Source organism: Salmo salar, chromosome 24 (assembly GCF_965601325.2).
Source record: "Salmo salar chromosome 24, fSalSal1, whole genome shotgun sequence".
Classification (NCBI taxonomy): Eukaryota; Metazoa; Chordata; class Actinopteri; order Salmoniformes; family Salmonidae; genus Salmo; species Salmo salar.
In genome coordinates this window covers 46,370,001-46,384,038 of record NC_138314.1, presented here as the reverse complement: position 1 = coordinate 46,384,038, position 14,038 = coordinate 46,370,001, and the positions used below count along the sequence as shown (strand labels likewise).

The 14,038-nt window shown below is 50.3% G+C and overlaps 1 protein-coding gene across 1 annotated transcript in view; it reads left to right on the top strand.

Moving 5' to 3' along the window:
- The window catches only part of LOC106585952 (WD repeat and FYVE domain-containing protein 3), a 239,709-nt gene that overhangs the window by 180,489 nt on the left and 45,182 nt on the right, over positions 1–14,038 (top strand). Inside the window, 2 exon segments of the mRNA XM_082968737.1 lie at positions 637–736; positions 2,139–2,299. Of these exon segments, the coding sequence (XP_082824863.1) occupies positions 637–736; positions 2,139–2,299 (261 nt within the window).

Sequence of the window (14,038 nt, the reverse complement as noted above, 5' to 3'; positions counted from 1 at the left end):
AGTAGCTGTATAAACCACACCCATCTGCAAACACGCCTTTTCCGATGTTGGTTACAAGGTGGTACCTATTTAAATTAGCTAAGAGAATTTCATGTTACCATTGGTGTATTAAAATGAGAGTTAGGGTGATGTCACCCTTTCCCCTTAATAATCCCGCCTCCTGAATCCAAGTGTTTGACATGAGGGAGGGGGACCAGTAACTTTATGATTTAACATTTTATCAACGTAGAAGCAACAGTCAGTGTTCATACTTTGGTCATCATACTATGATCTGTTTTCATCTAAATATCATCCAATTTCATGACAAACGTGATTTTGAGTGTTCATGACCTTTAACCGGTTAACAGCTACTCTTCCAACATCTCTCATGATAACTGGAGAATTAGCTCTGCCCGCACAGGTGAAACTAACAACAGACTAACGAGTTGCGACAGGTGCATCACATCCTGACCAACGAGGTTGATTCCAATCAGCACGCCACCCCTGAAGAGAACCAACCTCGAAGTCGAGAAACCAAAACCCGTAACACCCATCCATCAGCTTTTTACCGAAACAGGGGCGGGGGATAGTCTTTGTTCCTGTTTCAACTGCTGATTGCAGCTTTAACATATAGTTTTATCCTCTGTGTCTCCCCAGGCGTCCCCAGAGCGTTCCACCAGGACTCAGCAGAAAGAATTCCAGTCATACATCCTGGACTCTGTCATGGAACACCTACTGGCTGCTGACGTCCTCCTAAGTATATATATATATATATACATACACACACACACACACACACACACACACACACACACACACACACACCACAGAGAGAGAGAGAGACACATACACACACAGAGAGAGCGAGAGAGACACATACACACACAGAGAGAGAGAGAGACACACACACACACACAGAGAGAGAGAGAGAGAGACACACACACACACAGAGAGAGAGAGAGAGAGACACACGCACACACACACAGAGAGAGAGAGACACACACACACACACAGAGACACAATTAGAGAAATCATCCATCCCAATATCCACACTAGTATACTACTTGTCTTAAGAGGCAGTCTTTTTTTTTTTATGTATCCAACTTCTACCTCCAAAGGACAATCTGCTTTTATACCGGATGTAAACAATGGATATTAGCTAGCCTCGTAGCTTCCCTATATGGAATGACATTGGTAGAAAATAGGTAAAAATGGGTAGGAACCCGGTGTAAATCAGTATGGGTGGGAACCCAGTGTAAATCAGTATGGGTGGGAACCCGGTGTAAATCAGTATGGGTGGGAACCCGGTGTAAATCAGTATGGGTGGGAACCCGGTGGGAACCCGGTGTAAATCAGTATGGGTAGGAACCCGGGGTAAATCAGTATGGGTAGGAACCCGGGGTAAATCAGTATGGGTAGGAACCCGGGGTAAATCAGTATGGCTGGGAACCCGGTGTAAATCAGTATGGGTGGGAACCCGGTGTAAATCAGTATGGGTAGGAACCCGGGGTAAATCAGTATGGCTGGGAACCCGGTGTAAATCAGTATGGGTGGGAACCCGGTGTAAATCAGTATGGGTAGGAACCCGGGGTAAATCAGTATGGCTGGGAACCCGGTGTAAATCAGTAACACCTCGCAACACATCAAATGATTCAAATGCCTTGCTTGTGCAGAGCTCCAATGATAACTTCTCTTTCACAGTACGGTGTTCTTTCATCGACTCGTTTCTGTGTATAAATCACACTCTCTTTTGCGTAACAGAATTCAGTTGTTTTAAATCCAGGTCTTATTCCATTTTCTGCACTGATGCAAATTAGCATACGCAAACAACTCGTTTCCTACCTGCTCAGAAAACAGTGAGGAACATAACAAACACACAGCTCCCTTTTTTACGGGCATGTGGGGGGGGGGGGGGGGGGGGTTCTTGAAACATCCAATCAAAATGTAGCCGTTGGAATCCAGTGATCCATTCTAACCGTATCGGCTATTTCCAAATTCAGGTGTGACAACAATGTGATTTTGGAGATGTGACTGGACATTAGCTAATGAAAGATGAATGTACATTCCCTCGTTGACCCAATATTTCTCCCTTCCTCCTCCCACCTGTCGTCTTTCTATCCCCCACGTTTCTCCCCCCTTTCCCCTCTCCCTCCGACCAGGTGAGGATGCGTCCCTACTCATCATCAGTGGAGGAAGCTACCAGGTGCTGGTCAACAATGTGTTCTACTTCACACAGCGAGTGGTGGACAAACTGTGGCAGGGCATGTTCAACAAGGAGTCCAAGATGGTGGTGGAGTTTATAGTGCAGCTTATAGGACAGGTGAGGACGATATGAACCACGGTTTCCCCAATATATCCTCGAGTACCCCTAAGTTATTCAACGTTTTGGATTGATTCCAGTACTAGCACACGCTGAATCAGGACGGATCGGATCCTGATTGCGCACGCAAGTACATGCAATCGTATACATACACATTCATACAGTTTTTGATTCTGTATACAGGTCCGGTACAGTATGGTACTGTATACAGGTCCGGTACAGTTTGGTACTGTATACAGGTCCGGTACAGTTTGGTACTGTATACAGGTCCGGTACAGTTTGGTACTGTATACAGGTCCGGTACAGTATTGGTACTGTATACAGGTCCGGTACAGTTTGGTACTGTATACAGGTCCGGTACAGTTTGGTACTGTATACAGGTCCGGTACAGATTTGGTACTGTATACAGGTCCGGTACAGTTTGGTACTGTATACAGGTCCGGTACAGTTTGGTACTGTATACAGGTCCGGTACAGTTTGGTACTGTATACAGGTCCGGTACAGATTGGTACTGTATACAGGTCCGGTACAGTTTGGTACTGTATACAGGTCCGGTACAGTTTGGTACTGTATACAGGTCCGGTACAGTTTGGTACTGTATACAGGTCCGGTACAGATTGGTACTGTATACAGGTCCGGTACAGTTTGGTACTGTATACAGGTCCGGTACAGTTTGGTACTGTATACAGGTCCGGTACAGTTTGGTACTGTATACAGGTCCGGTACAGTATTGGTACTGTATACAGGTCCGGTACAGATTGGTACTGTATACAGGTCCGGCACAGTATGGTACTGTATACAGGTCCGGTACAGTTTGGAACTGTTACAGGTCCGGTACAGATTGGTACTGTATACAGGTCCGGCACAGTATGGTACTGTATACAGGTCCGGTACAGTATGGTACTGTATACAGGTCCGGTACAGATTGGTACTGTATACAGGTCCGGCACAGTATGGTACTGTATACAGGTCCGGTACAGTATGGTACTGTATACAGGTCCGGTACAGTTTGGTACTGTATACAGGTCCGGTACAGTTTGGTACTGTATACAGGTCCGGTACAGTTTGGTACTGTATACAGGTCCGGTACAGATTGGTACTGTATACAGGTCCGGTACAGTTTGGTACTGTATACAGGTCCGGTACAGTTTGGTACTGTATACAGGTCCGGTACAGTTTGGTACTGTATACAGGTCCGGTACAGATTGGTACTGTATACAGGTCCGGTACAGATTGGTACTGTATACAGGTCCGGCACAGTATGGTACTGTATACAGGTCCGGTACAGTTTGGTACTGTATACAGGTCCGGTACAGATTGGTACTGTATACAGGTCCGGTACAGATTGGTACTGTATACAGGTCCGGTACAGTTTGGTACTGTATACAGGTCCGGTACAGATTGGTACTGTATACAGGTCCGGTACAGATTGGTACTGTATACAGGTCCGGTACAGTTTGGTACTGTATACAGGTCCGGTACAGTTTGGTACTGTATACAGGTCCGGTACAGTATGGTACTGTATACAGGTCCGGTACAGATTGGTACTGTATACAGGTCCGGTACAGATTGGTACTGTATACAGGTCCGGTACAGTTTGGTACTGTATACAGGTCCGGTACAGTTTGGTACTGTTACAGGTCCGGTACAGATTGGTACTGTATACAGGTCCGTCTGATTTATTTCCTGGTCTTGTCCACTGGGTTCTTGTGGACATAGTAGAGGAAAACAGTACCGACATACGTATCCCTGAGGGTTTTATCTTTCAGTGAAACAGATCATAATAGTTTGTAGCTTAAACCGTTCGAGATAGAGCCACATTTTGTAGGAAGAAAAACAGAAATCACTCTGTTTATTACAACCTCATCTCGTAGCTACTGGAGATTACTGACGTAACTCCAGTTTTCTGAAACAAGCACAAATTTGCTCTCGAGACCCCATTTATTTTTAAAACAAATGTTGACCCCTATTTTTGGGAAGCACTGATATAGGGATCCATTTGGGACACAAGCCTTCTGTAGAACGCCTTAACCCCAAACAACTTTCTAACACAAAGAGTCTTTCTGAAAACATCGCTCCCCTTCTCAGAGGCAGACCTGCATTCAAATAGTACTTGAAATAATGTAGAATATTTTAGCTGTACTTGATAGAGTTTGCCTGGATTAATGGACCAATAGAATAGTTCCAAAACTGAAAACACGGCTCATCTGACACAGCAGGCAGATTAAAGCACATCTTAAGTATTTGAAAAGGATTTTGAAATGATATTTGAATCCAGATTTATTCTGTAATCACCTCTCTTCTCTCAGTTCAGGAGCACTGGTTTCTCAAATCACATTTTATTTGTAACATGCGCCGAATACAACCGGTGTAGACCTTACTGTGAAATTCTTACTTTACTTTACAAGGCCTTAACCAACAGTGCAGTTTTAAGAAAATTTGAGTTTGGGGCCTCCCAAGTAGTGCAGCGGTCTAAGGCACTGCCTTAGTGCTGATGCGCTACTACAGCCTCGGGTTCGATCCCAGGCTGTGTCACAGCCGGCCTTGACCGGTAGCCCCGTAGGGAGACGGTCAAGGCCGGGGGAGATTTCTTTGGCTCATCGTGCTCTAGCAACTCCTTGTGGCGGGCCGGATGACTACAAGCTGATTTCGGTCATCAGTTGAACGTTTTTTTCCTCCGACGCATTGGTGCGGCTGGCTTCCAGGTTAAGCGGACAGTGTGTTAAGAAGCAGAGGTGCGGCTGGCTTCCAGGTTAAGCGGACAGTGTGTTAAGAAGCAGAGCGGTTTGGTGCGGCTGGCTTCCAGGTTAAGCGGACAGTGTGTTAAGAAGCAGAGCGGTTTGGTGCGGCTGGCTTCCAGGTTAAGCGGACAGTGTGTTAAGAAGCAGAGCGGTTTGGTGCGGCTGGCTTCCAGGTTAAGCGGACAGTGTGTTAAGAAGCAGAGCGGTTTGGTGCGGCTGGCTTCCAGGTTAAGCGGACAGTGTGTTAAGAAGCAGAGCGGTTTGGTGCGGCTGGCTTCCAGGTTAAGCGGACAGTGTGTTAAGAAGCAGAGCGGTTTGGTGCGGCTGGCTTCCAGGTTAAGCGGACAGTGTGTTAAGAAGCAGAGCGGTTTGGTGCGGCTGGCTTCCAGGTTAAGCGGACAGTGTGTTAAGAAGCAGAGGTGCGGCTGTCTTCCAGGTTAAGCGGACAGTGTGTTAAGAAGCAGAGGTGCGGCTGGCTTCCAGGTTAAGCGGACAGTGTGTTAAGAAGCATTGGTGCGGCTGGCTTCCAGGTTAAGCGGACAGTGTGTTAAGAAGCAGAGCGGTTTGGTGCGGCTGGCTTCCAGGTTAAGCGGACAGTGTGTTAAGAAGCAGAGCGGTTTGGTGCGGCTGGCTTCCAGGTTAAGCAGACAGTGTGTTAAGAAGCAGAGCGGTTTGGTGCGGCTGGCTTCCAGGTTAAGCGGACAGTGTGTTAAGAAGCAGAGCGGTTTGGTGCGGCTGGCTTCCAGGTTAAGCGGACAGTGTGTTAAGAAGCAGAGCGGTTTGGTGCGGCTGGCTTCCAGGTTAAGCGGACAGTGTGTTAAGAAGCAGAGCGGTTTGGTGCGGCTGGCTTCCAGGTTAAGCGGACAGTGTGTTAAGAAGCAGAGCGGTTTGGTGCGGCTGGCTTCCGGGTTAAGCGGACAGTGTGTTAAGAAGCAGAGCGGTTTGGTGCGGCTGGCTTCCAGGTTAAGCGGACAGTGTGTTAAGAAGCAGAGGTGCGGCTGGCTTCCAGGTTAAGCGGACAGTGTGTTAAGAAGCAGAGGTGCGGCTGGCTTCCAGGTTAAGCGGACAGTGTGTTAAGAAGCAGAGGTGCGGCTGGCTTCCAGGTTAAGCAGACAGTGTGTTAAGAAGCAGAGGTGCGGCTGGCTTCCAGGTTAAGCGGACAGTGTGTTAAGAAGCAGAGCGGTTTGGTGCGGCTGGCTTCCAGGTTAAGCGGACAGTGTGTTAAGAAGCAGAGCGGTTTGGTGCGGCTGGCTTCCAGGTTAAGCGGACAGTGTGTTAAGAAGCAGAGCGGTTTGGTGCGGCTGGCTTCCAGGTTAAGCGGACAGTGTGTTAAGAAGCAGAGCGGTTTGGTGCGGCTGGCTTCCAGGTTAAGCGGACAGTGTGTTAAGAAGCAGAGGTGCGGCTGGCTTCCAGGTTAAGCGGACAGTGTGTTAAGAAGCAGAGGTGCGGCTGGCTTCCAGGTTAAGCGGACAGTGTGTTAAGAAGCAGAGGTGCGGCTGGCTTCCAGGTTAAGCGGACAGTGTGTTAAGAAGCAGAGGTGCGGCTGGCTTCCAGGTTAAGCGGACAGTGTGTTAAGAAGCAGACGGTTGGTGCGGCTGGCTTCCAGGTTAAGCGGACAGTGTGTTAAGAAGCAGAGCGGTTTGGTGCGGCTGGCTTCCAGGTTAAGCGGACAGTGTGTTAAGAAGCAGAGCGGTTTGGTGCGGCTGGCTTCCAGGTTAAGCGGACAGTGTGTTAAGAAGCAGAGCGGTTTGGTGCGGCTGGCTTCCAGGTTAAGCGGACAGTGTGTTAAGAAGCAGAGGTGCGGCTGGCTTCCAGGTTAAGCGGACAGTGTGTTAAGAAGCAGAGGTGCGGCTGGCTTCCAGGTTAAGCGGACAGTGTGTTAAGAAGCAGAGCGGTTTGGTGCGGCTGGCTTCCAGGTTAAGCGGACAGTGTGTTAAGAAGCAGAGGTGCGGCTGGCTTCCAGGTTAAGCGGACAGTGTGTTAAGAAGCAGAGCGGTTTGGTGCGGCTGGCTTCCAGGTTAAGCGGACAGTGTGTTAAGAAGCAGAGCGGTTTGGTGCGGCTGGCTTCCAGGTTAAGCGGACAGTGTGTTAAGAAGCAGAGGGCGGCTGGCTTCCGGTGGCGGGGGCGGGGCGGCTGGCTTCCAGGTTAAGCGGACAGTGTGTTAAGAAGCAGAGCGGTTTGGTGCGGCTGGCTTCCAGGTTAAGCGGACAGTGTGTTAAGAAGCAGAGCGGTTTGGTGCGGCTGGCTTCCAGGTTAAGCGGACAGTGTGTTAAGAAGCAGAGCGGTTTGGTGCGGCTGGCTTCCAGGTTAAGCGGACAGTGTGTTAAGAAGCAGAGCGGTTTGGTGCGGCTGGCTTCCAGGTTAAGCGGACAGTGTGTTAAGAAGCAGAGCGGTTGGTGCGGCTGGCTTCCAGGTTAAGCGGACAGTGTGTTAAGAAGCAGAGCGGTTTGGTGCGGCGTGGGGCGGGTGCGGCTGGCCCAGGTTAAGCGGACAGTGTGTTAAGAAGCAGAGGTGCGGCTGGCTTCCAGGTTAAGCGGACAGTGTGTTAAGAAGCAGAGCGGTTTGGTGCGGCTGGCTTCCAGGTTAAGCGGACAGTGTGTTAAGAAGCAGAGCGGTTTGGTGCGGCTGGCTTCCAGGTTAAGCGGACAGTGTGTTAAGAAGCAGAGCGGTTTGGTGCGGCTGGCTTCCAGGTTAAGCGGACAGTGTGTTAAGAAGCAGAGCGGTTTGGTGCGGCTGGCTTCCAGGTTAAGCGGACAGTGTGTTAAGAAGCAGAGCGGTTTGGTGCGGCTGGCTTCCGAGGTTAAGCGGACAGTGTGTTAAGAAGCAGAGACGGTTTGGTGCGGCTGGCTTCCGAGGTTAAGCGGACAGTGTGTTAAGAAGCAGAGCGGTTTGGTGCGGCTGGCTTCCAGGTTAAGCGGACAGTGTGTTAAGAAGCAGAGGTGCGGCTGGCTTCCAGGTTAAGTTGACAGTGTGTTAAGAAGCAGAGGTGCGGCTGGCTTCCAGGTTAAGCGGACAGTGTGTTAAGAAGCAGAGGTGCGGCTGGCTTCCAGGTTAAGCAGACAGTGTGTTAAGAAGCAGAGGTGCGGCTGGCTTCCAGGTTAAGCGGACAGTGTGTTAAGAAGCAGAGCGGTTTGGTGCGGCTGGCTTCCAGGTTAAGCGGACAGTGTGTTAAGAAGCAGAGCGGTTTGGTGCGGCTGGCTTCCAGGTTAAGCGGACAGTGTGTTAAGAAGCAGAGCGGTTTGGTGCGGCTGGCTTCCGGGTTAAGCGGACAGTGTGTTAAGAAGCAGAGCGGTTTGGTGCGGCTGGCTTCCAGGTTAAGCGGACAGTGTGTTAAGAAGCAGAGGTGCGGCTGGCTTCCAGGTTAAGCGGACAGTGTGTTAAGAAGCAGAGGTGCGGCTGGCTTCCAGGTTAAGCGGACAGTGTGTTAAGAAGCAGAGGTGCGGCTGGCTTCCAGGTTAAGCGGACAGTGTGTTAAGAAGCAGAGCGGTTTGGTGCGGCTGGCTTCCAGGTTAAGCGGACAGTGTGTTAAGAAGCAGAGGTGCGGCTGGCTTCCAGGTTAAGCGGACAGTGTGTTAAGAAGCAGAGCGGTTTGGTGCGGCTGGCTTCCAGGTTAAGCGGACAGTGTGTTAAGAAGCAGAGCGGTTTGGTGCGGCTGGCTTCCAGGTTAAGCAGACAGTGTGTTAAGAAGCAGAGCGGTTTGGTGCGGCTGGCTTCCAGGTTAAGCGGACAGTGTGTTAAGAAGCAGAGGTGCGGCTGGCTTCCAGGTTAAGCGGACAGTGTGTTAAGAAGCAGAGGTGCGGCTGGCTTCCAGGTTAAGCGGACAGTGTGTTAAGAAGCAGAGCGGTTTGGTGCAGCTGGCTTCCAGGTTAAGCGGACAGTGTGTTAAGAAGCAGAGCGGTTTGGTGCGGCTGGCTTCCAGGTTAAGCGGACAGTGTGTTAAGAAGCAGAGCGGTTTGGTGCGGCTGGCTTCCAGGTTAAGCGGACAGTGTGTTAAGAAGCAGAGCGGTTTGGTCCGGCTGGCTTCCAGGTTAAGCGGACAGTGTGTTAAGAAGCAGAGCGGTTTGGTGCGGCTGGCTTCCAGGTTAAGCGGACAGTGTGTTAAGAAGCAGAGCGGTTTGGTGCGGCTGGCTTCCAGGTTAAGCGGACAGTGTGTTAAGAAGCAGAGCGGTTTGGTGCGGCTGGCTTCCAGGTTAAGCGGACAGTGTGTTAAGAAGCAGAGCGGTTTGGTGCGGCTGGCTTCCAGGTTAAGCGGACAGTGTGTTAAGAAGCAGAGCGGTTTGGTGCGGCTGGCTTCCAGGTTAAGCGGACAGTGTGTTAAGAAGCAGAGCGGTTTGGTGCGGCTGGCTTCCAGGTTAAGCGGACAGTGTGTTAAGAAGCAGAGCGGTTTGGTGCGGCTGGCTTCCAGGTTAAGCGGACAGTGTGTTAAGAAGCAGAGCGGTTTGGTGCGGCTGGCTTCCAGGTTAAGCGGACAGTGTGTTAAGAAGCAGAGCGGTTTGGTGCGGCTGGCTTCCGGGTTAAGCGGACAGTGTGTTAAGAAGCAGAGCGGTTTGGTGCGGCTGGCTTCCAGGTTAAGCGGACAGTGTGTTAAGAAGCAGAGGTGCGGCTGGCTTCCAGGTTAAGCGGACAGTGTGTTAAGAAGCAGAGGTGCGGCTGGCTTCCAGGTTAAGCGGACAGTGTGTTAAGAAGCAGAGGTGCGGCTGGCTTCCAGGTTAAGCAGACAGTGTGTTAAGAAGCAGAGGTGCGGCTGGCTTCCAGGTTAAGCGGACAGTGTGTTAAGAAGCAGAGCGGTTTGGTGCGGCTGGCTTCCAGGTTAAGCGGACAGTGTGTTAAGAAGCAGAGCGGTTTGGTGCGGCTGGCTTCCAGGTTAAGCGGACAGTGTGTTAAGAAGCAGAGCGGTTTGGTGCGGCTGGCTTCCGGGTTAAGCGGACAGTGTGTTAAGAAGCAGAGCGGTTTGGTGCGGCTGGCTTCCAGGTTAAGCGGACAGTGTGTTAAGAAGCAGAGGTGCGGCTGGCTTCCAGGTTAAGCGGACAGTGTGTTAAGAAGCAGAGGTGCGGCTGGCTTCCAGGTTAAGCGGACAGTGTGTTAAGAAGCAGAGGTGCGGCTGGCTTCCAGGTTAAGCAGACAGTGTGTTAAGAAGCAGAGCGGTTTGGTGCGGCTGGCTTCCAGGTTAAGCGGACAGTGTGTTAAGAAGCAGAGCGGTTTGGTGCGGCTGGCTTCCAGGTTAAGCGGACAGTGTGTTAAGAAGCAGAGCGGTTTGGTGCGGCTGGCTTCCAGGTTAAGCGGACAGTGTGTTAAGAAGCAGAGGTGCGGCTGGCTTCCAGGTTAAGCGGACAGTGTGTTAAGAAGCAGAGGTGCGGCTGGCTTCCAGGTTAAGCGGACAGTGTGTTAAGAAGCAGAGGTGCGGCTGGCTTCCAGGTTAAGCGGACAGTGTGTTAAGAAGCAGAGCGGTTTGGTGCGGCTGGCTTCCAGGTTAAGCGGACAGTGTGTTAAGAAGCAGAGGTGCGGCTGGCTTCCAGGTTAAGCGGACAGTGTGTTAAGAAGCAGAGGTGCGGCTGGCTTCCAGGTTAAGCGGACAGTGTGTTAAGAAGCAGAGCGGTTTGGTGCGGCTGGCTTCCAGGTTAAGCGGACAGTGTGTTAAGAAGCAGAGGTGCGGCTGGCTTCCAGGTTAAGCGGACAGTGTGTTAAGAAGCAGAGCGGTTTGGTGCGGCTGGCTTCCAGGTTAAGCGGACAGGGTGTTAAGAAGCAGAGCGGTTTGGTGCGGCTGGCTTCCAGGTTAAGCAGACAGTGTGTTAAGAAGCAGAGCGGTTTGGTGCGGCTGGCTTCCAGGTTAAGCGGACAGTGTGTTAAGAAGCAGAGCGGTTTGGTGCGGCTGGCTTCCAGGTTAAGCGGACAGTGTGTTAAGAAGCAGAGCGGTTTGGTGCGGCTGGCTTCCGGGTTAAGCGGACAGTGTGTTAAGAAGCAGAGCGGTTTGGTGCGGCTGGCTTCCAGGTTAAGCGGACAGTGTGTTAAGAAGCAGAGCGGTTTGGTGCGGCTGGCTTCCAGGTTAAGCAGTTGACAGTGTGTTAAGAAGCAGAGGTGCGGCTGGCTTCCAGGTTAAGCGGACAGTGTGTTAAGAAGCAGAGCGGTTTGGTGCGGCTGGCTTCCAGGTTAAGCGGACAGTGTGTTAAGAAGCAGAGCGGTTTGGTGCGGCTGGCTTCCAGGTTAAGCGGACAGTGTGTTAAGAAGCAGAGCGGTTTGGTGCGGCTGGCTTCCAGGTTAAGCGGACAGTGTGTTAAGAAGCAGAGCGGTTTGGTGCGGCTGGCTTCCAGGTTAAGCGGACAGTGTGTTAAGAAGCAGAGCGGTTTGGTGCGGCTGGCTTCCAGGTTAAGCGGACAGTGTGTTAAGAAGCAGAGCGGTTTGGTGCGGCTGGCTTCCAGGTTAAGCGGACAGTGTGTTAAGAAGCAGAGGTGCGGCTGGCTTCCAGGTTAAGCGGACAGTGTGTTAAGAAGCAGAGGTGCGGCTGGCTTCCAGGTTAAGCGGACAGTGTGTTAAGAAGCATTGGTGCGGCTGGCTTCCAGGTTAAGCGGACAGTGTGTTAAGAAGCAGAGGTGCGGCTGGCTTCCAGGTTAAGCGGACAGTGTGTTAAGAAGCAGAGGTGCGGCTGGCTTCCAGGTTAAGCGGACAGTGTGTTAAGAAGCAGAGCGGTTTGGTGCGGCTGGCTTCCAGGTTAAGCGGACAGTGTGTTAAGAAGCAGAGGTGTTGCTGGCTTCCAGGTTAAGCGGACAGTGTGTTAAGAAGCAGAGCGGTTTGGTGCGGCTGGCTTCCAGGTTAAGCGGACAGGGTGTTAAGAAGCAGAGCGGTTTGGTGCGGCTGGCTTCCAGGTTAAGCGGACAGGGTGTTAAGAAGCAGAGCGGTTTGGTGCGGCTGGCTTCCAGGTTAAGCAGACAGTGTGTTAAGAAGCAGAGCGGTTTGGTGCGGCTGGCTTCCAGGTTAAGCGGACAGTGTGTTAAGAAGCAGAGCGGTTTGGTGCGGCTGGCTTCCAGGTTAAGCGGACAGTGTGTTAAGAAGCAGAGGTGCGGCTGGCTTCCAGGTTAAGCGGACAGTGTGTTAAGAAGCAGAGCAGTTTGGTGCGGCTGGCTTCCAGGTTAAGCGGACAGGGTGTTAAGAAGCAGAGGTGCGGCTGGCTTCCAGGTTAAGCAGACAGGGTGTTAAGGAGCAGAGCGGTTTGGTTGGATCATGTTTCGGAGGACGCATGACTCGACCTTCGCCTCTCATTGGGGAGTTGCAACGATGAGACAAGATTGTATCTACCAATTGGATATCACGAAATTGGGGAGAAAAATTGCTTAAAAAAATTGGAAATATATAAAAGAACAGTTTTATGAAAATATTTACTAAATAAACTGAAGTAAAAAATAAATAAATAACACAATAAAATAATAATAACGAGGCTATATACAAGGGGGTACCGGTACCGTTGTTGTCTGGGCACCACACTGCCAGGTAGCATCGTCGTCGATGCTCAGGCCTACCACCCAGACATAGGCAGGTTTAGATCCTGAGGATCCAGGAGGCCAAGGGGGGGACTTTGTCTTTTTTCCTCCTTTCTTCTTCTCCTCTTTTAGTCTCTTCTTCTCCTCTTTTAGTCTCTTCTTCTCCTCTTTCAGTCTCTTCTTCTCCTCTTTCAGTCTCTTCTTCTCCTCTTTCAGTCTCTTCTTCTCCTCTTTGTCTCTTCTTCTCCTCTTTCAGTCTCTTCTTCTCCTCTTTCAGTCTCTTCTTCTCCTCTTTCAGTCAGTCTCTTCTTCTCCTCTTTTAGTCTCTTCTTCTCCTCTTTCAGTCAGTCTCTTCTCCTCTTTCAGTCAGTCTCTTCTTCTCCTCTTTCAGTCTCTTCTTCTCCTCTTTGTCTCTTCTTCTCCTCTTTCAGTCTCTTCTTCTCCTCTTTCAGTCTCTTCTTCTCCTCTTTCAGTCAGTCTCTTCTTCTCCTCTTTCAGTCAGTCTCTTCTTCTCCTCTTTCAGTCAGTCTCTTCTTCTCCTCTTTCAGTCTCTTCTTCTCCTCTTTCAGTCTCTTCTTCTCCTCTTTCAGTCTCTTCTTCTCCTCTTTTAGTCTCTTCTTCTCCTCTTTCAGTCAGTCTCTTCTCCTCTTTCAGTCAGTCTCTTCTCCTCTTTCAGTCAGTCTCTTCTTCTCCTCTTTGTCTCTTCTTCTCCTCTTTCAGTCTCTTCTTCTCCTCTTTCAGTCTCTTCTTCTCCTCTTTCAGTCAGTCTCTTCTTCTCCTCTTTCAGTCAGTCTCTTCTTCTCCTCTTTTAGTCTCTTCTTCTCCTCTTTCAGTCTCTTCTTCTCCTCTTTCAGTCTCTTCTTCTCCTCTTTCAGTCTCTTCTTCTCCTCTTTCAGTCTCTTCTTCTCCTCTTTTAGTCTCTTCTTCTCCTCTTTCAGTCTCTTCTTCTCCTCTTTCAGTCTCTTCTTCTCCTCTTTCAGTCTCTTCTCCTCTTTCAGTCAGTCTCTTCTTCTCCTCTTTTAGTCTCTTCTTCTCCTCTTTCAGTCTCTTCTCCTCTTTCAGTCAGTCTCTTCTTCTCCTCTTTCAGTCTCTTCTCCTCTTTCAGTCAGTCTCTTCTTCTCCTCTTTCAGTCAGTCTCTTCTCCTCTTTCAGTCTCTTCTTCTCCTCTTTCAGTCTCTTCTTCTCCTCTTTCAGTCTCTTCTTCTCCTCTTTCAGTCTCTTCTTCTCCTCTTTCAGTCTCTTCTTCTCCTCTTTCAGTCAGTCTCTTCTCCTCTTTCAGTCTCTTCTCCTCTTTCAGTCTCTTCTCCTCTTTCAGTCAGTCTCTTCTTCTCCTCTTTCAGTCAGTCTCTTCTTCTCCTCTTTCAGTCAGTCTCTTCTTCTCCTCTTTTAGTCTCTTCTTCTCCTCTTTCAGTCTCTTCTTCTCCTCTTTCAGTCTCTTCTTCTCCTCTTTCAGTCTCTTCTTCTCCTCTTTCAGTCTCTCTCTCCTCTTTCAGTCTCTTCTCCTCTTTCAGTCAGTCTCTTCTTC